General features: G+C 37.9%; 1 protein-coding gene across 7 annotated transcripts in view; it reads left to right on the top strand.

Annotated features, from left to right (window-relative positions):
- Nucleotides 1-27,842, top strand: part of ARHGAP28 (Rho GTPase activating protein 28) — a 198,384-nt gene that overhangs the window by 149,672 nt on the left and 20,870 nt on the right. For all 7 annotated transcript variants that reach the window (XM_019802526.2, XM_019802528.2, XM_019802529.2 and 4 more), the window contains 8 exons: nt 971-1,113; nt 3,391-3,556; nt 3,662-3,753; nt 5,803-5,880; nt 11,660-11,822; nt 17,616-17,698; nt 20,126-20,323; nt 20,667-20,780. In XM_019802526.2, the coding sequence (XP_019658085.1) occupies nt 971-1,113; nt 3,391-3,556; nt 3,662-3,753; nt 5,803-5,880; nt 11,660-11,822; nt 17,616-17,698; nt 20,126-20,323; nt 20,667-20,780 (1,037 nt within the window). The remainder of the gene's footprint in view (nt 1-970; nt 1,114-3,390; nt 3,557-3,661; nt 3,754-5,802; nt 5,881-11,659; nt 11,823-17,615; nt 17,699-20,125; nt 20,324-20,666; nt 20,781-27,842) is intronic.

The raw sequence follows: 27,842 nt of genomic DNA, 5'->3' as shown, positions 1-27,842 counted from the left end.
TTTGATTAGTGTTTCTGTTAAAAATTTTAAAATGTGTTGATTTGCAAATTTCTCCAATTAACCTTTAATGTAAGATCAATTAGGTCTTCTGTTATTTCTTTTTGTTGTTATTCTTTTTGTTCTATTTGGTTGTCCTTTAGTCACTGTCTATAGAAGAGGGTAAAAGAGATGAGTTCTCTTTTTTATAATCATATTTTTTTCACTGCATATGAACAGTTTTTACAGGCAATGAAAAAAGATGTCAACCCAAATCTTAGTCAGAAGTCATAGTTCAGGATTACTCAGATGATTTCTTGGTTCACTTGTTTTTGGTCAAGGAATCTATTGTCTTAATTTCAAACTACCCTCAGAGAATGTGGGACATTTCTTGTCACCCATTTGGCTCTTTCTTAATAAACAGCATAGGAGGTCAGGTAACCAAATCAAATCACAAGAATTTGGATCAGTTTACATGAAAAAACCTAGCAGTGAAGTCCAAATTGAATTTGAACACATACTAAGAGACAAACATGCCATAGTTTGGGAGAAACAACAAGAAAAGTGAATTTTTTAGTGGGGTCTCCGCCCATTCTCCCTCTTCCTTTAAGCTTCTGCTTCCCCCGGGGCAGCAACATTGGGTTTAGATGGACTTAACTGTAATATCGTAACATATAGAAGAAATACCTCATTTGTGGGCTTTCCTCTAGTAATCCTCAGTGCCTTTCATGAGATATAAAAATCTAAGATTAAAAACATTAGATGAAATAGAAAGTTTGTTTGGATAATGATTATAGAAATTCATTCATATGGAAGTCCGATGACCCCGCATTACTGTTTAACTGAAATCCTCCAGGTGGGTCTGATTCTGTTCCTTGGATGTAAATATTCTGATGTGCTTATAGGTTAACTTAGAAATATTTTGTGCTTATTTTACAGTACATGATATTTATTGATTAAATGGCATATAAAAAATTATACATCCTTTTTTTAGATGACGATTATCTGAAAAAAAAAATTCCAACGGAAACTGAAGAGCTGTCCTTTGAAGTATCTTATTCAGAAATGGTTACAGAGGCTCCAAAAAGAAGTAAATTTAAGAAGTCAGATTTTAAGAAAGAGGACTATGCTTTAACTGTATGTAAAATCTTTCATGATTATTCCAATAATCTCCTATGACTTTTCCATGGGACAAATTAGGATTTTTTTTTTTTTTTTAGTGTGTGTGTGTGTGTGTGTGTGTATGTGTGTGTGTGTAGGGAGAGAGCAGGCATCAGTGTTGCATAACACCAGGGCACCATCTATTGTTCAGTGCACGGCCTGCCTGCCAGGCTGTACCTAGCAGCACTGGGTTGAGGAAGAGTTGTGAGAGTATTATGCTTGAATACTGTTTTACAGAGGAAATAGGATTTCCTGGCTTGTGTGATTTCCTACAGTTTATATCCTTACTTATAAGTTAATGGAGAATCTAACTATATACCTACTTGTGCCTCTAGAAGCCACATATCAGAGGGGGTTACTGCAAAAAGTCACAGTCATTACAACAAGAAGTGAGCACTTGTAGAACAGGCACTAAAAATTCATCAAAAATAGATTCAAGAATTTATAATATTATTACAGAATAGGCAAGTAAAGCTATATTCTTCATTATCCTGAAAACCTCAGAATATATATTTATATATCCCCAGGATATTATATACTGAAAGCCCACTACGAGAACTACGTTACATTGATCTGTAGGCTACTCAGTAAATGCATTTGTGGAAGAGTTCATGATGCAGAGCCCTGAATATTCTGTGCTGATCAGAGCTGGGGCGTGATGAGCAGCGGGGCTCAGGAAGTTTCAGGGCTAAAGGATCATTCATAGAGTCATATAAAAACTGGTAGATTCTTTGTCTGGGCAGCCTGGACCATTCCCAGACAACAATCCCATGATGGTCGGGGCGGGGAGGGGGCAACACGGCAGGGCAAGAACTGTAAGCCTCTCTGAGTGTCTTCCACTAGCCTGGTGCTGTGCTAGGTACCCTCATTGCAATCACCCTGTGACTGCTCCTATTTTACAGCTAAAAAACTGAGGCTCAAAAAAGCTAAGTTAGACATCCAAAGCCTCACAGCGAGTAGGAGGCTAAGACAGGATTTAAACCTACATATGTCAGACTCTAAAACTCCTCCTGTCCCTAAGCAGCTTCTGTGTTGGAGGGCACAGGGGTGTTCTGGGGCAAAAGAATGAATCCAGTGGGACTCTGGTTTCAGGGGCATCCATCCCAATCTTTAGAGAGAGTCATCCAAGAGAGGATGCCGGCCCCCAGTTCCTTCATTAAGGCTGTACCCTCCTGAGATTTGGGTCACCTAGGGTGCAGGTCAGTCTCCCGTGAAGAACTTTGCATGGGACTTAGCAAGTGGTTAATTACTCAATGAATGATTGCAGTTCTTGTCTCTGTTGTTGTTGCTATGTATTACTGTTATGTGGGGCCTTGGTCTCAGAAAGAAGGTAAAACAACTAAGATTTTTATAGGACAAGGTATGCCCCAAACCACATTCTACATTTTGTTGTTTCACTTTTAAAATAATTGAGTTTCCACAGAGCAATTGTTGACTAAATGAACAAATGAATGAATGAGTGGATGGTTTAACCACCTCAAGAAAGCTCTGAGGCAGCCCCTATAGAGAATGTACAAAGCTTTGTAATTGAAATACCTGGGATTTTTCTACTTTAGCAATTTGTTTTCCATACCAGATTTTTTGAGCGCAAAGCATACTTGTAGGTATTATATAAGAACAATTTATTTCTTAAAAGGTCTTATTATAGTCTTCACAGTATATCTAGATTGTTGAAGAGGTTTTTTTGTTGTTGTTGTTGTCATTTTACTGTATTTTGTTTCCTGTTGTGGAAATGGGAAATATAGCAATTCCATTGTCTCAAAATGATAGTGGGATTATTTGGTACTTTCTATGTATTTTTCTTTTTTAGAAATATTTGGACTTTTAATATCTGAATTTGAGGTTTAAGGTAGAATAACTACTGTCTCCGCAGGCCTTGTACATCACATTCAACGGGGAGATTAGTTAGCCTTTTAGAGGATGCAGTACCCCTGCTAGGTACATTCCCTATGGTGCCTGGGACATCAGTGGACAACACAGGATGTTTCTTATAAGAAAGATGTTTTCACGGTTGTGATGATGGTGTTAGAGTACACTTCAGACCACTGCTTTGTTTCTACTTTAGCACAAGAGTGTTCTGCAAATGTTCTAAAAAGCATTCATAATCTTTCTGTGACACAGCTTGCTTCTCAGAGATTTTTTACAAGTAGCATGTTTTGCTATGCAGATTTAGAATGTCCAGGTGGCATTTGAATGAAAGGATAATAATTTTCCTTTGCCATAAGAAATAAATATCTTCAATATGTATTTTAGAAATTTATTGTCCAGAAAACCAGATTTGGCCTAACTGAAGCAGGAGATCTGTCTGCTGAAGATATGAAGAAAATCCGCCATCTTTCTCTGATTGAACTGACCGCCTTTTTTGATGCCTTTGGAATTCAACTGAAAAGAAACAAAACTGAGAAAGTAAAAGGACGAGGTAGTTAGGACAGGTTTCTTCGATTTTAACACTTTGACACACTGGAATAAGACAATGCATTGCTGATTCTTTTTTTCTTTCTTTCTTTTCCATTTTACAATGAAGATAATGGTATTTTTGGAGTTCCACTTACAGTTCTATTGGACAATGACCGAAAGAAGGACCCTGGAGTGAAGGTCCCCCTGGTGTTACAAAAAGTGAGTGAATTGTAAATGGGGAAATAATAGAGCCTCCTCCTGCTTGCAGTTTGGAGTTGTGAACCCCTTAATGAATTGTTTTGTATATTTAAAGACACTAAAGCCCTCTTAGGACTCAGGCCCTTGGTGATTTTCAGCTTTCTTCATGCATTCCCGTAGCATCCTACAGCACTTGTAACCAGTTTGCCTTGCTGCAGACTTTTGCCTGTTGCACTGTCGGACCATAAAGCATCAGGTGATGGACACAGATGCTCTCTCACATGGCTTCCTTCTGTTTTATTTTTTCTAAGTACTTTCTAAAGGTTACTTGTGTGTGTTATATGTTTGTGTGTGTATTTGAATATTCTCTGCAGAATACAAGATGACCATTAGTTATCAGCTGTACATTTACTGATTATTTAAGTATTTGCTAAGTTCTGTCACAGATTGGAAATTTTTAAATATGTATGTGTAATCATTTAAATAGAATTTGCCAAACAAAGCCCCATAAAGCCTAAAACCCACTTTTCTGGTGGTTTTTCAGGTATGACTAAGAAGATAGGTTACATTTAGATAAAGAAGAAGCTTGGTAGAAGGGAGTTTTGAAAAATGATATCACCTTAACTGTCATCCACCAGTATCTCTGTGACCATCATTGCTCAATAGATGATTTAATTTTATGTAATGTTTTTTATAGCCAACAATTTACACTGGTTTACTCAAATATGCATTTATTCAACAGTGACATCCAGTGGCACATTTAAAATCCCAAGCCCTAAACACAAACCTTGTTGCATTTTAAATTGAGTGTTTAAGTAATGTAGAAAAATATTGACTGAGGAAACATAAACTTACCTTATTCACAGTAACAATGCCACGGCGGCTCTTTACAGGGTACTCTCTAAGCTTTGCTGCCAGGGCCTCAAACTGAGCGACTTCTCAAGTCAGGCGATTGATTGCTGCTGTTAATGGCGGAGGACGGTGATGAGAGAGCCAGAGGGTGCTGGCGACATGCCGGCATGCACGGGGCATCTGAGGGTACTTCCCCTGGGCAGGTGCCGCCGTATGCTGGCATGGCCAGTCAGCACGGAGCAGCCCAGCAGGCTGTGTTATCATCTCCCTTCTACTACTGAGGCCCCTGAGGCAGAGGAGGGTGAGACACCTTACCCTGGAACGTGCGGCCAGGCAGGAGGAAGGGCGACAGGGAGCACAGCATATGTCCACGGCCGAAGTCATGGTGGCACAAAGATTTTCTTTCCTTCCTTGAATTAGAACTAGAATGATGACCTCTGTCCTCTGTGTAAAGGACAGAGTTTGAAGACAATGCATAAAGATCTAAAACTGAGGAGATTCAGCACATGAATTTATATTATTATGTAGCTGCAAAAACGTAGCATGGAACTTAGCCAATGGAAAGTACACAGTAAATGCTAGTTCAACTAAGTCTGGGTTTATATCATCTTAGCAACTCAATGCATGTTAGCATTACTATTCCTGGTATCAACTATTCCTCATTGAAGACAGCTGAAGGTATTATTCTTCCACTTCTATGGGACAGCCTTTTTTTATGGACATATTTCCTTGGCCTAAATATCCATTTTTCTCCCAACCTGTAAGAACTACCTTAGTTCAGGCACCACCATTTCTTGAAGGGAAAATAGCAGAGACTCTGGACCCTCCTCTTACAGTGTAAGCGCAAATAAGTCACTTAGCCTCTCCGTGCCTCGGTCTTCTCAGCAGTTGGACGGGATGCGGTTAGCACCTGTGTGGTAGGATTAGTGTGAGGAGTAAATAAGTTAATAGATGGCAAAGTGCTGAGGAAGAGACATCTGACACAGTAAGTGCACAATAAATGTTATGTTATATTATTATGCTAACAATATCATCTTCATTATCACGACGGGAAGCTACTGTTGACCTTAGAGGTGGCTGTGAACATTTCACAGAGCATTCAAATCCCAGGCACGTGTATATGCATGGGAATTTATTATTGTTGTCACCATCACTGTTATTTCAGATGTTTATCATTGTATGGAGGTATTCATTTTTATAATGTATCATTGCTTTTAGTTTTTTGAGAAAGTTGAGGAATCAGGCCTGGAATCTGAAGGAATTTTTCGACTTTCGGGATGCACTGCCAAAGTCAAGGTACTGAATATTTTCTGTCTTTCTAGTGGGAGACCTAAGCTAGTGAGACCCAGTTTACATAGGCCCCAGGTATCAAGTCCTTTGTTGTTGTTGTTGATAGGGCCACTTGACCCTATCTGGTGTTGCTGGATACCTATGATTAAATGTTGTTCCATGATCCTGAGTTGTGTATCCTTTTATTTTTTAGAACAACATCAGTAAAAAAACAACAACAACAGCGAAACAACCCACCAATTCACCATGAAAAACTGCTGCTTACCTTTAGTTTGGAAAAGTTGAAATGTCCCATCACTGTTTTCTGGGTGAAACATTTTAGTTTGCTCTGTTCTGCTCAGTCATGAAATTCACCAAGCCAATATTACATGAGCCCTTATTTCCAATATCAGTTGCTTTATTTATTTTTTATGTACTATTTTTTTAGAGCAGGGGAGAGGGAAAGAAGGAGAGGGAGAGAGAAAATCTTAAGTAGGCTCCATGCCCAGTGCAGAGCCCGATGTGGGGCTTGATCTTACAACCCTGAGATCATGACCTGAGCTGAAATCAAGAGTCAGACACTTAACTGACCAAGGTACCCAGGTGCCCCCCATTATCAGTTGCTTTAAACTTAGGAACATTCTTTGGCTATCTTTTTAATGAAAGTCCTTTTAAGAATATGTAGGAGTGGCTTTCACTACTGCAGTTCACTCAACAGTTCTAAAACCTAGTTTTATTGAAGGTAATGTTAATTTCTACATATAAAACCACCTGTGTAATGTGATTCCTTTGGCTTTGCTTTCTTACTTCTATGTAGTGGCAAACGCCACAGTGCCGTAAAGGAAAGAATCACTAAAAAGAAAAACTTCTCTCATGAATTTCCAGTAAGATATCCTACTTTGTCTACTCTGGGGCATCACAGCAAGGAGTTTCACTCTGCCCTCGAATCACTCCCTGGCTGGTAGACCTGAGAACCTGAGCAGGTTTAAATAATCAGTCCTTGAGGAAAAAAAGTCTCAGGATGAGGGAAAAATTAACACGGTTGCAATGTGTAGAGGTGGAAGAGCATCTCTTCATTAATTCATTTTGGCACATGTTTTGGGAAATTCTGTTTGTATCAGAAATATCAGAGTTTTTATTTAGAAGTGTGATGCGATGTTTTTGTAAGTAGAAATGGAGAATAAATAGGCTGTGTGTGTTGGAAGCTCCAGAAGGCGATTCTGAGATGGAGTCAGGAGTAGAAGAGGCATAGTGCTTCTGAAGGGCGCAGGGGAGGAAGCCACGCTGGGAAGCTGCGCCTCAGACCAGATGCAGGGCTGGCGCTGGCCTTCCCTGCCCCTCGGAGTAGCCCCTCACCAGGCCGAGGGGCCCGGCGCCAGCTTCCACACCGCACAGGCACTGCTCCGGCTTCCGGCTTCCTGTGAAGAAGGGGAGGAGGCAGAGGAGCGGCGCTGACTGCTGGCAGAGTCAGCTGTCAGGAGTCTCCTGCGCTGTTTTATGCAGATAATTCGTTTGTAAGGGAGGTCTGAGCAGTGCACCATTTTGCCAGTGGCAGAAAGGGTCGGGGCATTTGGAGAGCTGTCACTTCCCTGGGAATAGAGATCGCTAGAGGCTGGAACAAAGTCATTGAAAGGCAAGAAAATTTCTAATGGTTCCTCAAGGTGTATTCTTTCTAAATCGAGTCTGCTTTTTGTCTTAGATCCTCCTAAGTATGGTTGTTACATGTACCCTGAATCAGAAGATGAAAGTTGTCATATCTATAGAGTCAGAGAACCAAAATGAAGTCAGAGAAACAAATTTCCTAGACACAATTAGACTTCATTCCTCTAAACCTCCCCTCCATAATTGGGAAGTGGTATTTGCACAGATTCTTTCTGGCTCCTCTGTGTGTGTGAGTGTGTGTGTGTGTGTGTGTGTGTGTGTGTGTAAAACATAATGGAGATGATTTAAAACTGTCTTTTTCAAAATATTCAAAAGGAGACAGCATTATACAACCTTTGTTGTGTGCACGAAGTTTAACACCGTTACTTTAGCTAATCTTTGACTGAAAAATGCTTACCAAAGGCTCATAATTCCTTCAGAGTGTTCTTATAGGCACATGCATTCCTGAACCATATTTAGGGAGAAGTCCCTTTGCTCCCCTAATCGGTTTTATGTAGTTTCAGCCTATTTATTCCATCTCTTATTCATCTGAAAATGTAATCCAGATGTTTTCATGGTTTGAGCTCCAGGAAAACCAATTGAGAGAAATCTGGGCCAGCAAACAGAAACGGGGGAGTATCATAGTTAGAAAGACACTGTACCTTGATCTATTAAAGGGGTCTTTATATCTCCTTTTTGTTCAGACTTTAAACTACTTGTGTAAATTCTTCTGTTAGACTAGTTTTTCTAGGAATGTGCTTGAGGAAAGATAGTTAAAAAAACTCCATTATAATTATCCTCAAATGTGCCAAATGGATGACGTGAACACTAATGTATCATTATGAACAATCTTGTGCTTTCAAGGCCTGGTGAGACTAACAGGGGCACAGCCCTGGGGAGGGGGGGAGCTGCTAGCTTTGGCTGCACAGGGAACACAACAACGGAGCCCATTCCTGTATTCGAGGCCTCAGATCATTTGGAACCAATTTAATGCTTTGCTGTTTCCAGTGATTTTCTTTTCCAAAAATGACAGAAATTTGAGCCAAACACTGGGGAATACATTTTATGGAAGAAGGCAGGCTGTTTAACATGCGAGATTTTCCCTTTTTTTTTTTTTTTTTTTTTGACTCGTTTCAATTATTCTGAGGCAGCTCTAAATGTTTCATAATTGTGTTACCTGGTCTGCTGGTTTCCCTTCCTGAACTGGTTTTTGAAGCTGAAGGTGGTTCATTTGCATTTTTATAAAACTACCTCGGAAATGGAAGCAGGTTGTATATTTGCTCAGAGCAGTTTGAAGGACTTGGCATCTGACCCCGGCCTAGTGTTCTCATTCACTTTGGACAGAAAACATGACTTCTTTAACCTCTGAATGCTTCCTTCCTGTCTTTGGCAAGCTGAATTCAACACCTGGTTTATGGTTTCATGTTTAGGACCACCATGGAAATGTCGGCTCTGCTCCTATGTCCCTCAGTCTTTTTTCTGGTCAAAAGGAAGAGAGGACATTCTTTTTCTCTGTTTTGTTTTATTCTGGCCATCCAGACAAGATGAAGAGATACCGTTACCCAAATAACCACACATGCATGGGTTGCCATAGTAATACTGCTTAAGGTTATTACAGACCAAGAGCAGGGGGACGTTATGAGCAGCCTGCATTTATTGAGAACTTACTGTGTGGCGGGCCCTCCCCACTGAGCTTTACATCTGATTCAATCTCTGTGAACTCATTTTATTTATTTGTGTATTTATGTATTTATTTATTTTAAAGATTATATTTATTTATTTGACCTAGAGAGACAGCGAGAGAGGGAACACAAGCAGGGGAGGGACAGAGGGAGGACAAGACTCCCTGCTGATCCGGGAGCACGATGCGGGGCTCGATCCCAGGACCCTGGGATCAGGACCTGAGTCGAAGGCAGACGCTTAACGACTGAGCCACCGAGGTGCCCCTGAAGTCGTTTTAATATCGCTATTAATATCGAAACTTGAGGCATAGGCCTTAGAACTAGTCAGTTGTGGAGCTGGGATAAAAACCTAAGGAATCTGGTCATAGAGCCTGCTATTGGTGCTGGAGCCATGTTGCCTGTTAAGCACACAGGGAACCGCCGGCAGGTTAGAATGGTGGTCACATCGTGTTTCAGTCAGCCTCCTACAGAGGTATGTGGGAGATGAATTTGAATTATTTTGCTCTCGCTGGTGCTTCCTGCCTCCTTGAAAACAGTTTCCCCTTTGCTTTGTAGCACCAGGCAATGGATGGAGGACATTTGCTGCTTTCCCTGTACTTCCTGTTAACAACACCTCCATGTACCCATGACCCCAGCTAGCAGTCAGAGTCATTTTGGACTGTTACTTCACCTTCTGAATAATCCATCACTGATTTGTGAGGATTTTCTCTCTCAGGCATTCCATCAATGCCACCTCTCCTTTCTGTCTTATAGTTGCTTATCCAGGTTAGTCCTTAATTTTCCAGAAATGGTGCCATGGCCCAGTAGCTAGTCTCCTTGCCTATAGCCTGTTCCCCAAAAAGCATCAAGCCTTGTTCTCCTCCAAATCGCTTTCCCATCTGGCTATCAGAAAAGATAAATCTCACCTTGTTCTCCTGCCTGGACGTGTTCCGTGTTGCCTCGTGGCCTACTGATTGAAGTTCAGTCCCCTGAGGGCTGGCTCTGGTCTGCACCCCGGCAACACTGAACTAATTGGAGTTCCCCAGACCCAGTGGGTCTCCTTGCATTTGTACCACTGCTGGAACACTTCCTGCTGTCTGGAGTACCTTTCTATTTTCTCTTCCCCTGACAAGCTCCTCACAGGCTCGAGACTTGGCCTGAGCAGAGTTGGATTCTCCTCTTTCCTGGCCACATAGCATCCAGTATGTGACCTGAGTTAGCATCATGAGTTCATAAGATAGTCCCATTCACAGAACTGCAAGATGCCTAAAAGCAATGGATCCCGTGCATCCTTCTCTTACCAGAGCCCAGTCTGTGCTCTACTTCTTTCAATCTGGGAAGCGCTTTGTATGTATGCTTCCGTGCTTTACAGAGTGTATTTATCAGCAAAGGATCGGCTTCATTTGCTCTATTACTCCTATTAGATTGAGAGCTTCTCAAGGACAAGAAGAAAATCTCCTTTTGCTGTCACTAATAAGGGCTAGAGGGTGGCTTGGAATCCTGTCTCTGCAAGGGATGTGTACTGCCAGGGTGTCCCCCGTGTCGCAGGCTCAGGGAGCCATGAGAGCATTAATGTCTGGGCTGGTTAACGAGCTGCAGCATGGTAGGGAAAGGTCAGATGCGCAGACTGACTCTGGTTATGTGTGACTCAAGGCTGGAAGGCCTCAAAGACACTGAGGGTTTTCAGAGTTCTCTTTTTGGAATAGTTAGTGTCAGTTGGGGAACTACTACAACTACCTGCTATTAATAAGTAAACTCTGTATGCAACTCAAGGGGGTGGTAGAAAATGAGTTTGGAAAAGAAACATGGAGAATGGCGGCACTGATAATCAAATGAATTGATAATGTGAACTGTATAACCCAACTAAAACTTAATGGAGGCTTAGTGATTTTTTTAAAGTATTTACACAGTGTTCCAAACCTTATGAAGGATTGGGCAAGCATGCAAACATGTGGAAGACATGTGTACCTCTTGGCATAACACTTTGCTGTAACTGCTCCAGGAAGATGTCATTGGTCTGCATGTTGCCGTGAGGTCAGAGTTCCTTTATTGGGATATTTTTCATTCTGTATGAGAACTAGCTGAGAGGCATGCATTCTTGATCTAATTTAGAAGTAGATGACAGGATGGCAGAAGGAATGGATCAGGAAAAACAAAAAAAAGGGAAGTGGAGGCTTTTGTCAAATCAGTACATTTATCCTGTGGGGATACGTGGTATTCTGCCAAAACCACAGAAACAGAACTATGATCTGAGTAAAGAATTTTATAGTTCTGTAGAATTAGCAGATTATTTCAAGATTAACATTATTCTTAAAAGATTTTACAAAAATTCATTCAGAAATAGCTATTTCAGTTCTTTAATTATGTTGAAAAGTTAGTCTTGGTAGATATTGGCTTTTCAATCCATTTACAAAAATAGTTTATGTAAAGACAGTTTTTAAAAGGGAAAGGGGTATCAGGTGGTAAAAACGCCATGAGTATTGACTGTTTTCCTTGATTTTCAGCAATACCGTGAAGAACTGGATGCCAAGTTCAATGCTGATAAATTTAAATGGGATGGAATGTGCCATAGAGAAGCTGCAGTGATGCTGAAGGCATTTTTCAGAGAACTACCCACCTCTCTCTGCCCTGTGGAGTACATACCTGCCTTCATCACTCTCATGGAAAGTAGGTGGAAGAAGCTAAGTGTGAATGGACTAAGATATAAGGTCCATAAAAGTGACACAGAGCAAAAGAAAGCTGCATAATCAAATGTGATCATAAATGTACAGATGTCCCGTTTCCTGGCAGTGCTTGGTGAAATATTGAGTTTGATGGTAAACAGTCCTCTCTTTTCATTTAGTCCAGTAAATACAATTTAGTGGCTTTTATGATTGTTAAAAGGGAGGATTGCAGATGGACCAGGCTCTTGAGATTTGAATTCCTGCTCAGCCGTCTGTTGGCCATGTAGTCAAACTTTCTGAGCTTCATTGCTGCACCTATAAACTACAGATAATAATTGCTTGTCAGGGCTGATGTGGTTATTGAATGAAGACATCCAGAATAGTGCTTGGTGTGTAATAGTCCTTCCAAAAGTAGAAGGGCTCTCCCTTCTTTAAATCCAAGGTCCTGGGTTTGATTATGTGTAACACAGAATAAATGCTACACAGAAGGTGTTTTGTCTCTGAAAACTACAAAGGCACATAGATTAGGTCTTAAGTGAGGAACTTGGATAAAAGCATGGAAATGGAAAGTGTTGTGTTGTATTTGGCAGGGAAAGAATAATTTGGCATGGTTTTAGCCTCAGGGTTGAATATTGTGGAGATGTGACAAGAGAGAAATTGAGAAAAGCAGACTAGGTTTACATGATAGGGGCTTTGACTACTAACCGGAGGAATTCAGGGGTCACAAGCCTAACTCTGTACAAAGCTGTTAAATAAATGGCAATTCTACATGGACAGAAAAGGCCCATGGATAAACTGAAAGGACACACCCCTTACAAAAAGGTCGGCCACTGCTCAACTCTAGATAACCACTCTAGTGGTTACCGTGTGGGAGTGAGAGCCAAAATCCACACTCTAATAGGAAAACTGTTAATTTGAAAATATCAGCCACAAATTCAAATTTGAAAACACTCTGTGAGCCAAACAAATGATATCTGTATCGGCCAGTTTACAACCTCCTGCAGGTTGACCAGAACTATAAAATCCTTAAAACCATAATGAAAGAAAATAATAGGTCCTAAGTCTTATGACATAATTTGTCCTAAAAAATAGTAGCTTCTAAATCTTTAAAGATTTTAACTAACTGAGATCCATAAAATAATCCTTTGTGTCTTAAGAGAAGAGAATATGATAGGCAAGGCAGTTTTTTCCTAAGCTTTAATTCACATTCCATCTGTGACTAGTTTCTTTTAAGATGTAGTGTTTTGTTTTCTGAGAGAAGCTTGCAAAGAAAGAGAGAAGAACTAGTTTGATTCATTCTTTTTTTATTTCAGATATTGTGTTTTTCAGTTCTGGAATTTCCAGTTGGTGCTTTTTTTTTTAATTGAAATATAATTTACATACAGTGTTATATTAGTTTTAGGTGTACAATATGATGATTCAATAATTTGATACATTTTTCAGTGCTCATCATGATAAGTGTACTCTTAATCCCCTTTATCTTTCTCACCCACCCCCTCCCACCTCCCCTCTGGCAACCACCAGGTTGTTCTTTATATATTTAAGAGTCTGGTTTTTTTGTCTTTTTGTTTGTTCATTTGTTTCTTAAATTGCACATGAGTAAAAAAATCCTATGTCATTTTTCTTTCTCTGACTGACTTCTTTCACTTCTTTCACCCTCTAGATCCATCCATGTTGTTGCAAATGGCAAGATTTTGTTTTTTTATGGCTGAGTAGTATTCCATTATATGTATATGTGTGTGCGTGTACGTATACATACACACGTTGTGTACATTGTATGTATGTATACACACACATACACACGCCGCATCTTCTATATATTTTTTTCCACACCTTATTTTCCTTATCCATTCATCTGTTGGTGGATACTGGGGCTGCTTCCATATCTTGGCTATTGTAAATAATGCTGCAGTAAACATATAGGGGTGCCTATATCTTTTTGAATTCCAGTGGAATTACTGGATCATATGGTAATTATGTTTTTAACTTTTTGAGGAACTTCATAGGATTTTCCTCAGTGGCTGCACCAATTTGCATTCCCGCCAACTGTGCATAAGTATTTCTTTTTCTTCACATCCTCACCAACACTTGTTACATCTTGTGTTTTTTTTTTATTTAAGTCTTTCTGACAGGTGTAAGGTAACATGTCATTGTGGTTTTGATTTGTATTTTTTCATGTGTCTGCTGGCCATCTCTATCTTCTTAGGGAAAATGTCTATTCAGGTCCTACACTAATTTTTAAATCAGATGTCAGATTATTTGGGGTTTTTGGTGTTAAGTTTATACATTTTGAATATTAACCCCTTCTCAGATATATCATTTGTAAATATCTTCTCCCATTCCCTTTTTGTTTTGTTCATGGTTTCCTTCACTGTACAGAAGCTTTTTATTTTGGTGTGGTCCCAATAGTTTAATTTTGCTTTTGTTTCCCTTGCCTGAGGAGATGTATCTAGAAAAATCTTCCTATGGCTGATGTCAGAGATTACTGCTTATGTTTTCTTCTAGAAGTTTTATGGTTTTAGGTCTCACATTTAGGTCTTTAATCCATTTTGAGTTCATTTTTTTTTCTATTTTGAATTCATTATTTGCATGTAGTATAAGACAGCGGTCTAGTTCCATTCCTCTTCATGTGGTTGTCCAGTTTTCCCAACACCATTTGTTGAAGAGACTGTCTTTTCCCCATTGTATATTCTCATCTCCCTTGTCATATTCTTGCCTCCTTTTTAAGGATTTTCTATTTATTTGCTGAGATGGCTTATCTTTTCATTCATTATAAGCATATTTTTCTTCACATCATTGAACATAGTTATGATAGATGCTTCAAAATCCTTGTCTGCTAGTGCAAACATCTGGGTCATCTCTGGGTTGGTCTCTGTTGATTGTCTTTTCCCTTGAGAATGCATCACTCTTGTATGTCAAGTAAATTTAAACTCTATCCTGAATGTTGTAAATACTGTGTTTTGGAGACTCTGCATTCTATAATATTTCTCCAAAGAGTGAGGTTGGAGTTTTGTTTTGGTTTTTGTTGTTTGTTTGTATTTGAGCCAACAATTTACTTGAACGCAAATTGAACTCAAATTGTCAGCGGTCTTTTGGACTGTCAGTTCAGTTATGTATCCTTACCCGTGCTACTCCACACATGCTTCCGTTCATGAGCTAGCCAAGATTTTATGCCAGAATCAGGGCCTCCTCCCATTGTACCCCAGTGGCTGTGGTCATCTTGAATCCTGTCTTTTAGTTGTTCAGGCCAGAAGGACTGGAGTTTAGCTACCTCCTGCAATACCAGCTATGGCTTGACCACAGACGAAAGCCAAAATAGTGGCAAACTCTCCCTGTGCCGTTCCCTAATTCCAAGTGTCCAGTCTTCTAAATCTGCCTGCTCTTATGACTTCTCCACTGCCTTAGATAGTTGTTTTTTATATTTGTCCAGAGTTTATACTTATCTTCAGGAGGGTTGGTCAGGAAGGAGCTTATTCAGCCTTACCAGAAGCAGGACTTCCTCCCTTCAATTTGTAAGTTCAAAAAGCATAGGATTTTCTGTATAGTTTGCTCTCCTGGAAGATGGAGAAGTGTTCACTTTGCCTTGATCTGTGGTATATATACTAAATAATTCATCAAAACAAATTGGTGCCACAGAAGATTTTTTCTGTTTGTGATTTTTTTTGGTGTTATGAAATTATGCAATTATGCCAGTCTTGTTCAGAGAATCCTATTTTCAAAAGTCATACAAATAAACTAGGTTTCCTTAACATCATTGTTCCCTGTCTGACTGCAGCTAGTACACTTCATTGAAGGAAGAAAATCTGGAAAAGATCCTGAAAAGATTCACAGAGGAGTCCATATTTCTTTGTATGACTTTGAAAGTGAAAAATACCATGTTGGAGTGATTGATTTGATACCAGCCAACCCCACAGGAAGCCCAGAGCTCTGGGCTGCTACCAGCAGGGAAAATGGCCCTTTTGTGGATACGAATGTTTAAACTGCTAATCTTTATGCTCTAAAATGGGGTTTGAGAATGGAGTCTTTTAGCGTGATCACATTCTCTTTCCAAACTTCGCCCAAAAATTGCCCATAAAATTAGAAGACTTAGTCAAACTTTAGATACTTTCGTGAAAAGTTGAATAATTTTCTGGGAAAATAATGACCTCAAGGGGAAAAGATCCTAACCAGGATGCAGTAATGAATTAACTGTGAAACTATTAGCCACAAAGTGGTAGAGGGGTAGGTTTTCAAAATAAAATGAAAATGGATTATTTGCCAATTTAGAGTTTCAGTTCAAAATTTCTCTGAAATTGATAGAAGTACAGAGCCTGCATCTGCATCTATTGTTCCCTCTGCCAAAGGGTTGGTTGCATCGGAAAGTTATAGATAGCCTGCAGTTTATGGATTAAAATAATAAAGATATGCTGCTGATAGCTCCCATTAATCAGGTACACTCATGTCCATGTACATTCTGTCCCTCAGTGCTTTGTACTGAGATACGCTCGTGATAGCTCCCATTAATTAGGTACACTCATGTCCATGTACATTAGCCATTTTCAAAAACATCCTGAACCTGCGTCCTTTTTGCTTACAAATTTGACAGAAATTTCTAAAAATCCGCATGGGGATTGTGCCAAGACAACATGATGCAATCCTATAAATAATCCTCCCAACTATTTCTTTGTTACGTGGTTATAAACAGAAGTCATCTGCTCCTAACTAGGATGCGTGCAATCTCCTATAACCTGGTAGCTTGTCTCAAGAGTGTTTCCGCTGCTGTAAAGCTAAGTAACTTTACAGGCAAGTGACTGCCTTTCATCCATTGAATATAACTAGATTTTCCTTCAAGTTGAGAACTCCCCAGGGACACTAAAACATAATGCTTCCCTCCAGGAACTCCGCACCAGGAGACCATTGTGAGGAGAATATGGAGAGACAAAGCAAAGTCTGGAATGCTCTGATATACGCTACATTTTCAGCACAGCTGGTTATGGATTATCCAGTTGTACATGGAATCCCTAAAATTCTTTCCCTAAAACAGGAGTCATCAGAGTTTAATACACAAGTATAAGTGCCAGCCCTCTGGCGCCATCTTCTGTCATTCTCAAGGAATAAAATTCAAGAATCTCTAAAGATCCAACTATAGTCACTTTCCTTAAATGTCCATTTATGATCTAGAATAAGTGTCATTAATCATAACAACAAGAGAAAACACATATAGAGGTAACTATGTGCAGGCACTGATGTAAACACTCTATACATACTAACTCATTTAGTCTTTGTAATAACCCAGGGAGATAGGTAGATATGACTACTCCCATTTTACAGATGGCAAAATAGTAGCAATGAGGGGTTAAATAGTCTGCACGGGGTCACTCAGTGACTAAAGTAGATGAAGAATTTGAACCTGGTTCTAGAATCTGTGCTTCTAATAATTATACTTTGCTGCCTCATTATATGGAAACAAGATTTCTTTTCTGTCGACTTGAGCTTTTAAGCCTTCTGTTTATAGCATACAAGTAAAGCAGGACCTGTGGAAGTACTTTGAAAAGGGAAATGTTATACAAATCTAGAATTATTTTGAGGATCTCATTGGCCACCTGCCTCTACAGTGGCATTATGGGATGTGAAAGAGGAGTTGATCGACTGAGGCTCTTGTCCAAGTTAACAAATTTACGTCGTTGGGCACAAAACCTGAGTCTTTACCACTGAAAGCTGTCAGGAGCCCTCCTGTGCCACCAGATGTTAGCAAGAAATGCTGTCAGAATGCATCAGTGTTGTTCAAAATGTGTGGTTATTTCTGTTTTCTTGTTAGGAGGGCCTCACATTAAAGTACAGTTTCAAGCTTTACATCTCATGGTCATGGCACTGCCTGATGCCAACAGAGACACAGCCCAGGTATGTTGTATCAACCTCATGGTCTGCCATTGGCCCTTCTTAGCCAAACATAATGGCTCAGATGGAAAAATAAAAACCAAGTTGACAACTTACTAAGCCAGCTCAGCATGCTGCCAACTTATTATTGCCTTTCCCCATTCTTACTGCTGTTCTCCCGAGGAAGACAGGAAAGAATATCAACCCTGCAATCTTCTCTGAACATTTAAGTTTAATTCATTCAGTCTATTAAGAGATACACTGAGTATCTGTCTAGTGCCAGGCACTGGCCTAGGGTCAGCAAGAGGAGAAGCAAAGGTGGAAGACAAATGGGATGATGTCAGACGACATTATGTAAGCTGCAGAATGTAAAGCTCTCTAATTTTAGGTCCTCAGCTACTCACTTCAGTCTGGTGACAGAAGATCTGAAGAGTATCCTTAGGGAGGAAATTTGAAGTCACTGATTTAAATGAAACTTCTAAAATGTTGGTGTCTTACAGTTTATAAAGATAATTCAGTTAAAGAACTCTAGAATCTTGGAATTTTAGAAATCACCTGGTAGGATCTTCTCATTTTACAGGTTAGGAAAATTAGGCTCAGAGAAATGATTTTGGAATGTTAATGAAACATATAATAGAACATTTGATAGAACCATATTGCATGATTCTCCCAAATATTCTGCCACTTATTTCAGATTTATTTCCTTGTTGTATGTTGGCAGAAATCCAGAGGTTCTCTTGCTATTTTGAAAATGATTCTGTATGCAATAGGAAATTTTTATTAACTACAACAGGTGTTTGGAATCTTTGAAATGAAATTGAGTTAAGATGAGTTGGAAAGAGCCCATCATTTTGAGGCCAGTAAACATAATGCTGAAAACAAAGACGATTCTTTGTGCTGCCTCTCATCAGATATTTCAATCTGGTGAGGACCTTTCCAACTACATAATAAAAACATCTATGTCAATTATAATATATGTTAATTGTAGCATATCCTCAGCCCAAGGATGGGGATTGGATGTGGCATAAGAATGTCTGTCTAGTATAATTCAGTAATTTTTCAAAAGCTGTAAATTTATTAGCTTGTTTTGGGGGTTTTTTGTAAACAATGTTCTTTTATATATGAAGAAAAAAAGGATGCCTCTGGTATCAGATACTTGGTTCAGAACGTCACGCATCCTCTCTTATAACCAAGGATGCAGTAGAAACAAGTAATCCAATACTTTTCTAACAGAAGATCCTCAAAAACATCATGGGACTGGTGGAGATGTTACGCACATGTGCACACGCATGCACACACGCATGCGCGCAGGCTTTCTCCCCATTCTGCATTGGACTGGGTCTCAGATTGAAGCTGATGTGCTATAGATGTCAAGAGCTCTGGCTCGAGAATCAGGTTCCTCAGTTCAAATCCTGGCTTTGCCACTTAATTAATTGACACTGGGCAAAGCTACCTGAATCTTTTCCATTAGTTTCCTCATCTGTCAAACAGTATTAATAATAGAACCTACTTCACAGGGTTTGTAATGATGATAAAGTCGGTGATATATATGAAGTATTAAGAATGTTTGGCTTACAATAATCCCTCAAATAAATGTTGACTATTATTACTATTATATGCTAACCATTTTCTCATTAAAAATACTATAGTAGGATTTAAACTTGAAAACTTAAAGAGTTTTTTGTTTGTTTGTTTGTTTGTTTGTTTTAAGACTTCAGCCCTCTTGGTGAATTTCAGAAGGTTCTGAAAAGCATCTGTACTTTGGTGGGTTAGCCAAACTTTAAGCTTTCTCAAATCTCTCTCTTTTTTAAATGCCAAGAACAGCTGCCTGTAAGCATTTCCCTTTGGTCGGCTGAATATTCCCAAACTAAAAAGCAGTAGAAAAATGATACCCAGAAAGTAAAATTTTTTAAAATTTTCAATTGAGTTTACATTTGGACTGAGGAATGAGATACTCATGTTTTGTTTTGTTTTGCTTTGCTTTGTTTTAAATGTGTTTTCTTTTCCCAAGGAAATAGTAGTTTAAATGGTAATGCTTTAAATTAAGGGTGTTTTTTTAGGATTCCTTTTCTTCCTTCAAAACAAAACTTGTACTTCATGTTTATTTAAAATGCAATGTTTTCTCCTCCTAGTTTACTACATAATTTTAATATTTGTCAGCCTCGTTTTGGATAAAGAAAATAAAAAATGCCAACTATTACTTGTAGAATCTCCAATATAATAAACTCCATAAAAATGGAAGTAGTTTTATGAAGCAGAGAATTCAATAAACTATTCACATTTCTCATTAATACTTTTAAGGAATAAAAGGGGCCACATTATACGTTTAGCCATTCTGTAGTTCTGACAGCTTTCCAGGCGCACCGTGAATGGGTATAGAAATGAATGATAGCAATCAGTGGTGCCTTCTGATAATCTACAGTATTGTGACACAGTGCTGTTTCTTGTTAGGCCCTCATGACATTCTTCAATAAAGTGATTGCCAATGAATCAAAAAACCGAATGAGTATATGGAACATTTCTACTATAATGGCACCAAACCTTTTCTTCAGTCGAAGCAAACATTCCGATTATGAAGAATTACAGTTAGCAAACACTGCAGCCCACATCATCCGCCTAATGCTTAAATACCAGAAAATTCTGTGGAAGGTGAGTAACAATGTGATGACTGTGATGTTTTCCTTGGAAGCCCACCAGCTCCCAGGAAACATAAAGGCTCCATGCCCTTAGTCACGGGGAGGAAATGTGAGAAGCCAAGCCCAGGTTGCTTGTGGCATCTTTGTACATTCTTTAATGGCTGCTCCTAAGCGTGTTTTCCCTTTTAAACAGGGATCCTCATCATTTTCTCTAAACTTTACAAGGACAAGTGCCACAGTCCCTGGTTCCAGGATACTGAGCATCCAGAAGGAGTTACCATAACTGGAGACAGATTCTAACAGGGAGGTTTAATTCAAACACTTTCTTTTTGATTCAAGCAGTGTTTCCTCTCCAGGTTCCATCTTTCTTAATCATGCAAGTCAGAAGAATGAACGAAGCTACGATGTTGTTAAAGAAGCAGCTCCCAAGTGTCAAAAAGCTGCTGAGGAGGAAGACCATCGAACGAGAGGTAGTGACAGTAAACTAAGAATGCGAATGTTGTTGCTACCCAGATTTTTATTTCTCAAAGCGTAACACACAGTAGCTTGTAATTTTGAACCAAAAATTTTGTATTCTCACAAAGTATCACTGTTGTGACCATAAATATTTTGGAAATGGTGTTCATAACAGAGTACCGAGGTCTTTCCATTTTGTTGAAATATGTGCTTCTGGTTGAAGTTTTTGAAATATCTCTATCATGAAGATTATTTAATATTCTGTTAAGTACTTAAGTCTAAGATGGTTCTCACAAAAGGCAAAAGTCAACCTTTTAGGCCCTGTGAACTAGGTTTAGGGCAATCCACTGTATCTAATAAATAAAGAATTCTCCAGTGATTGGATAATAAAATAACTTTCAATCTTCAAGTTGTTTAGTGTAATTGCATTCCATTCCAAAGAATTTTTTCTTTGGTAAGGTTGTATGGAGGTGAAAAAGGGAACAGGTTTTAGAAGAATTATCTTTATCGCTTTAATTTAATTTGTGGAAGATCATGAGTGTCAGATAGAACATTCAACCTTGAGGAGGAGGTAGAGATACATGAAATTTGCTTTGCTCTTAAAGGAATTTCCGCCTAATGTGGGAAAGAAATGTGTACAAGAGCCACGAATATGCATTAAGTGTTAGACGTGTGGCAGGACCATGCAGAAGAGAAAGAAATGTGCTCCATTGTGGGGAATTGTTGACACCTTCTGAAAGGAAGTGGTGTTTGAGCTACATCATGAAGGATGGATAGTATTTTGAAAGGAGAAAGGAGGAAAATGTTAATCCAGGGAAAGGAATAGTAAAAGGCAAAACAGTGAAGAGGGAATATTGCTAATTGATCTATCATAATCATGATGAATGGCTGTATTCCTTTACTGATTATAGGCAAAGTGACTTCAGAATAAGTAGAATCAACGTTTAAATTTGGAAAAAAGATTGCTTTAATTGAGAAAAAATTCATTTAAAAAAAAACTGGGGACTTCAAAGGGGAGGGGGTGGGGGAAGGGGATGGACTGGTGGTGGGTAGTAAGGAGGGCACATATTGCATGGTGCACTGGGTGTTATACGCAACTAATGAAGCATCAAACTTTACATCCAGAATCAGGGGATGTACTGTATGGTGATTAACATAATATAATAAAATAAAATTAATTATAAAAAAAAAAAAACTTTATTGATATAATTCACATATCATACAGTTCACTTATATAAAGTGTAAAATTCACTGGTTTTTAGTATATTCCCAGATATTTGCAATCATCAGTGCAATCAAGTTTAGAACATTCTCATCACCTGAAAAAAAGGCCGTCCCCTTTGGCTATCGTCCCCATAAATGCACTTCCACCATTTCTTTCTGCCAGTCCTAAGCAATAATTTATCAACTTTGTCTCTTTAGAGTTCCCTGTTTTGGACTTTCAGTGAATTAAATTACATAATATGTGGCCTTCTGTGACTGGTTTATTTCATTTAGCGTTACATTTTCATGGTTCATCCAAGAAAATACAACATGGTAGTAGGTATCAGTACTTCTTTTTTATGGCCAAATAACATTTCCTTATATGGATTTCCACATATTTTTTATCCATTCATTTATTGATAGACATTTGGGTTGCTTAGATCTTTCACTCATTATGAATAATGCTGCTATAAACATTTATACTTATGTATAGAGATAATACTTCTCTGGGTATATGGTGGGTAATAAAGCAACTTTATGTTGACTCATCTGGAGAACTTCCAGACTGTTTTCCAAAGCAGCTGCCCCATTTTTACATTTTCGCCAGTAGTGTGTGAGGTTTCAGATTTTTCCGTATTCTCACCAAAACTTGTTATAATGAGAAATTATTATTCTATCCATCCTCTTAGTATAAAGTGGTAGCTTATTGTGGTTTTCATTTTAATTTCCCTGAAAACTAATGATGGGTGAGCATCTTTTCATGTGCCTTATTGGCCATTGGTATATCATCGTTGGAGAAATGTCTGTTTTGATTCTTTGCCAATTTTTGATTGGGTTGTCTTTTTACTGTTAAGTTGTAGGAGTTCTTCACATATTCTAGATACAAGTCTCTTATCAGATGTATGATTAGAAAATATTTTTTCCCCTTCTGTGGGTTGTCTTCTCAGTTTCTCAATTGTGTTCTTCAATACACAAAGGTTTTTAATTATGATGAAGTATAGTTTATGTATTTCTTTTATTGTCATATATAAGAATCCTTTGTCAAATCTAAGATCATGAGGATTTGAACCCTATGTGTTCTAAGAATTTTAGTTTTAGTTCTTATATTTATGTCTTTGCTCCATTTTGAGTTATTTTTGGTATATGATACGAGGTAGGAGTAGACAAGTTCATTCTTTTGTATGTGGCTGTCCAGTATCTCAACATCATTCGGTGAAAAAGACTACTCTTTCCCCAGTGAATGGTCTTGACACCATGGTTGAAAATTGACCATAGATATATGTTTTTTTCCAGACTCTTAATTCTGTTCTTTTGATCTATGTCTATCCTTATGCTAGTAACACAGTGTTTTGATTACTGTAGCTTTGTTTTAAGATTTGAAATTGGAAAAATGAGAGTCCATCAACATTTTTTTCCAAATAACTTTGATTATTTGGGGTTCCCTAATTTCCATATGATTTTTAGGGTCAGTTTTCCTATCTCTGGGGGGGGAAATGGTAGTTGGAATTTTGATAGGGATTGCATTAAATATGTGGATCAATTTGAGATGGATTGCCATCTTAATAATATTACACTTTCCTAGTCCATGAAAATAGATTATTATTCTATTTATGTAGGTTTTCTATAATTTAAAATTTCTTTTAACACTGTTCTATAGTTTTTCGTGTACAAGTCTTATACTTCCTAGATTAATTTTATTCCTAAATATTATTCTTGTTGATATTATGCCAAATGGAATTGTTTTCTTAATTTCATTTTTGGATCACTACTTGTATACAGAAATACAACTGATATTTCTATGCTGATCTTGTATTCTGCAGTTTTGCTGAACTCATTTACACTAATAGTTTGATTTTATTTGTGTTAATTCTTTAGTATTTCTACATACAAGGTCATGCTGTCAATGAATGGAGATAATTTTCCTTCTTCCTTCCCAATCTGGGTGCCTTTTATCTCTTTTCTTGCTTAATTATTCTGGCTAGAACTCTGGTAAAATATTAAATAAGAAGACAAGAGCAGTGATCCTTGCTTTGTTTCTGATCTTAGTGGGAAATCTCAGTCTTTCATCATGAAGTATGATGCTAAATCTGGTTTTTTCACAGATTACCTTCATTGGTTTGAGAAAATTTCATTCTTTTATTTCCTTACTTTTTAAAATTCAATTTGTATAAACTGGAAAAACATAGTGCACCCATTTCTCCCCAGTGTACCCCATTCCCCACCTCGGCAACCACCAATCTGTTCTCTGTGTCTATGAGCTGGGATGTGTGTGTGTATGTGTGTGTGTGTGTACACACACACATATATATTCCAAGTATTCCAAATATAAAAGGGATCATACAGTATTTGTCTTTCTCTGTCTGACTTATTTCACTTGGCATTATGCCCTCAAAATCTTGTCATTTTTGATAACATGGATGGGCCTCAAGAAAACTCTGTTCTTAATTTGTTGGGTGCTTTTATGATGGAAAGGTGTTCAACTTTGTCAAAAGCTTTTACTTCATCTATTGAGATGATCACTGTTTTTTCTTTTTTTCTTTCATTCTATTAATATGATGTATTACACTGATTGCTTTTCATATACCTATCAAACTAACCCTGCATTCTTGAGATAAATCCTACTTGGACAAGGTATACAGTCCTTTTAATATGCTGCTAGATGGGTTGCTTGTATTTTGTTGAGGATTTTTACATCAACATTCATAAAGGATATTGGTCTGTAGTTTTTATTTCTTGTTATATCTTGTCTGGCTTTGGTATTGCAAATCCTGACCTTATAGAATAAGCTAGGAAGTGTTCCTTCCTCTTCTATTTTTTAGAAGAGTTTAAGATAATTGGTATTAATTCTTTAAATTTGCAGAATTGATCAACAAAAATGTCTGGATCTAGACTTTTCTTTGTAGGAATTTTTTTTAATACTAGATTCAATCTTCGTACTTATTATAACTCTATTCAGACTTGCTATTTCTTCTTCAGCCAGTGTTGAAAGTTTGTTTGTTTCTAGGATTTTGTCTGTTTCATCTTGGTTATCTAATTTGTTGGCATACAAATTGTTCATGGTGTTCTCTTATAATTATTTTTATTTCTGTGAGATTGGTAGTAATGTCCCCACTTACATTCTGGATTTATAATTTGAATCTTCATTCTTTTTTCACAGTCAGTGTAGCCTAAATGGTTGTCAATTTTGTTGATATTTTGATAGGCCAACTTTTCTTTCATTGATTCTCTTGTTTTTCTATTCTTAGTCCTTATTAAAATTCTCACCTTTGTTATTTATTTTGTTAAGCTTGTTTTGAGTTTCTTAATGTAGCTTAGATTATTGAGTCAAGTTTGTTCTTTTTTAATGTAAACCTTTACATCTATAAATTTTCTTCTGAGAATTACTTTTGCTCTATCCCATAAGTTTTGGTGTGTTGTGTTTCATTTTCACCCATCTCAAAGTACTTTTTAATTTTCCTTTGACCCGTTCATTATTTAAAAGTTTGTTCTAATTTCCACACATTTGTGTATTTCCCAGATTCACTTCTGTTGCTGATTTCTCATTTAATTCCATAGTGGGTGGCCAATATACTTTATATTATTTTGATTTTTTAAATTTTTCTTAAAGATTTATTTATTTTTACAGGGAAGGGGGAGGGGCAGAGGGAAAGAATCTCAAGCAGACTGCCCACTGAGCAAGGAGCCTGATGTGGGGCTTGATCTCACAACCCTGAGATCACGACCTCAGCCAAAATCAAGAGTTGGATGCTCAACTGACTGAGCCACCCAGGTGCCCCAATATTATTTTGATATTTTTAAATTAATTGAGGCTCATTTTGTGGTCTAACATATTGTCTGTCCTGAAAAATGTTTTGTGTGTACTTAATGCAAAAAGACTCTGCTGCTGCTGGGGTTCTGTAGATGTCTGCTATGTCTAGATGAAGATTTCTGTTTTCTCGATGATATGCCTAGTTCTTCTGTTACTGAAAGTGAGGTATTGAAATATTGAAATCTCTAGCTGTTGCAGAACTGTTTCTCCCTTCAATTCTTTTTTTTTTTTTGCTGTATGTCTTATGATATGTCTTTTGCTATGTGATTTTTGTTCCACCATTCCTCCATTACTGCCTTCATTTGTGTAGAGTATTTTCTAGTATACCACTTTTAATTATTTTACTATATAATTTTGTTGAAAGAAACTGTTGTTTCTTTTACTACACGTTTTTTAATTATCTCCTTAGTAGTTGCCGTGAGGATTACAAGCAACATCTTAATATATTGCAGTCTAATACATATTAGTTTCACCTTCAGTTCAATAGTATTTAAAAACTTGTAAAGACCCCCATATCTCCTACTTTATGCTGTTATTGCCACAAATTGCATCTTTATAAATTATGTGCCCATCAACATAGATTTATAATTGTTGCTTTATGCACTTATTTTTTAAATTAGATAGGAAAACAGGTGGAGTTATAAAAAATACACAATGCTGCCTTTTATATTTATGTATATAGTTATCTTTACTGCTGTTATTTCTTTATGTGGATTCAAGGTACTGTCTAGTGTCCCTTCATTTCAGTCTAAAGGAATATCTTTAACATTTCTTAGAGGGAAGTTCTGCTAGGAGTGCTTTTATTTATCTTAGAATGTCTTAATTTTTTCATTTTTTAGTTGTTTAGCTTTTATTTAATAATCATAAACTTAACTGTAATTCAGCTGCACTTAGAGGGGATAAGAAAACCATGGATCCCAAAGAATTGCAGCAAGAGCACAAAAATGATAAGCTCTTTTAAGCAGATGAGGATAAGGGGGTGCTCTTCTGAGCTACAGAAGGAATGTTCTGGTGGTTAAGAGAAAGCATAAGTCAAATTTATTAGATTTGCCTATATTCAGCAGTGGTGATCTTTTTGCTGGTCTTCCATTCTTGTACCCATAGTGCTCTGTGTCTTCCACAATATTCAGGCCCTCTTTCACCTTGAGAAAGACCACATGCTTGCCATCCAACCACTCAGTCTTGGCAGTGCAGTTGAAAAACTGTGAACCATTTGTGTTGGGTGCAACATTTGCCATGGACAAGATACCAGGCCCCATATGCTTTAGGATGAAATTTTCATCATCAAATTTCTCCCCATAGACTTGCCAGCAGTGTAATTATGGCATGGGAAATCACTGCCCTGGCACATAAATCCCAAATCTGTGAAAGGAGGAACATTTATAACCTAATCTTTTTTCTCCAGTGCTCAGAGCATGAACATTTTCTGCTGTCTTTGGAACTGTGTCTGCAAGCAACTCAAAGGAAATATAGCTGAAGGGCTCACTTCTCAACAGCAGTATTAAAGAGCATGGGGTCCATTATGACTGGGTGACACAGGTAGATCTGACATGGTGGCATCTAGAAGGCCTCTTCTTTATTTTTTAAAGATTATTTTTGCCAGATAGAATTTTGCTTGACAGCTTTTTTTTTTCTTTCAGCACTTTGACTATGTTATCCCATTGTCTTCTGGCTTTCATGGTTTCTGCTGGGGAATCAACTGTTATTCTTACTGAAAAAATCTCTTGTGCATGCTGCATTGCTTTTCTCTTGCTGCTTTCAAATACTTTGTCTTTTGACAATTTAATTATGATGTATCTTGGTGTGGATCTTTTTCAGTTTATCCTATTTGGAGGTTGTTGAGCTTTTTGAATAGGTAGATCAACGTTTTCAGCAAATTTGGATAGTTTTCAGCCATTATTAATTACTTCAAATATTCTCTCTGTCCCTTCTTGTCTCTTCTTCTGGGACTCTTAATTTTGTATGTGTTGATGCATTTCATGTTAGGTATTGTCCTACAATTCCTCTTAGGTTTTGTTCATTTTTCTTCATTCTTTTTTCTTCCTATTCTTCAGACTGGATAATC

This window comes from Ailuropoda melanoleuca, chromosome 14, assembly GCF_002007445.2.
Source record: "Ailuropoda melanoleuca isolate Jingjing chromosome 14, ASM200744v2, whole genome shotgun sequence".
Lineage (NCBI taxonomy): Eukaryota > Metazoa > Chordata > Mammalia > Carnivora > Ursidae > Ailuropoda > Ailuropoda melanoleuca.
Note: the sequence above shows the minus strand (reverse complement) of the source record. Positions and strands in the feature narration are given on the sequence as shown.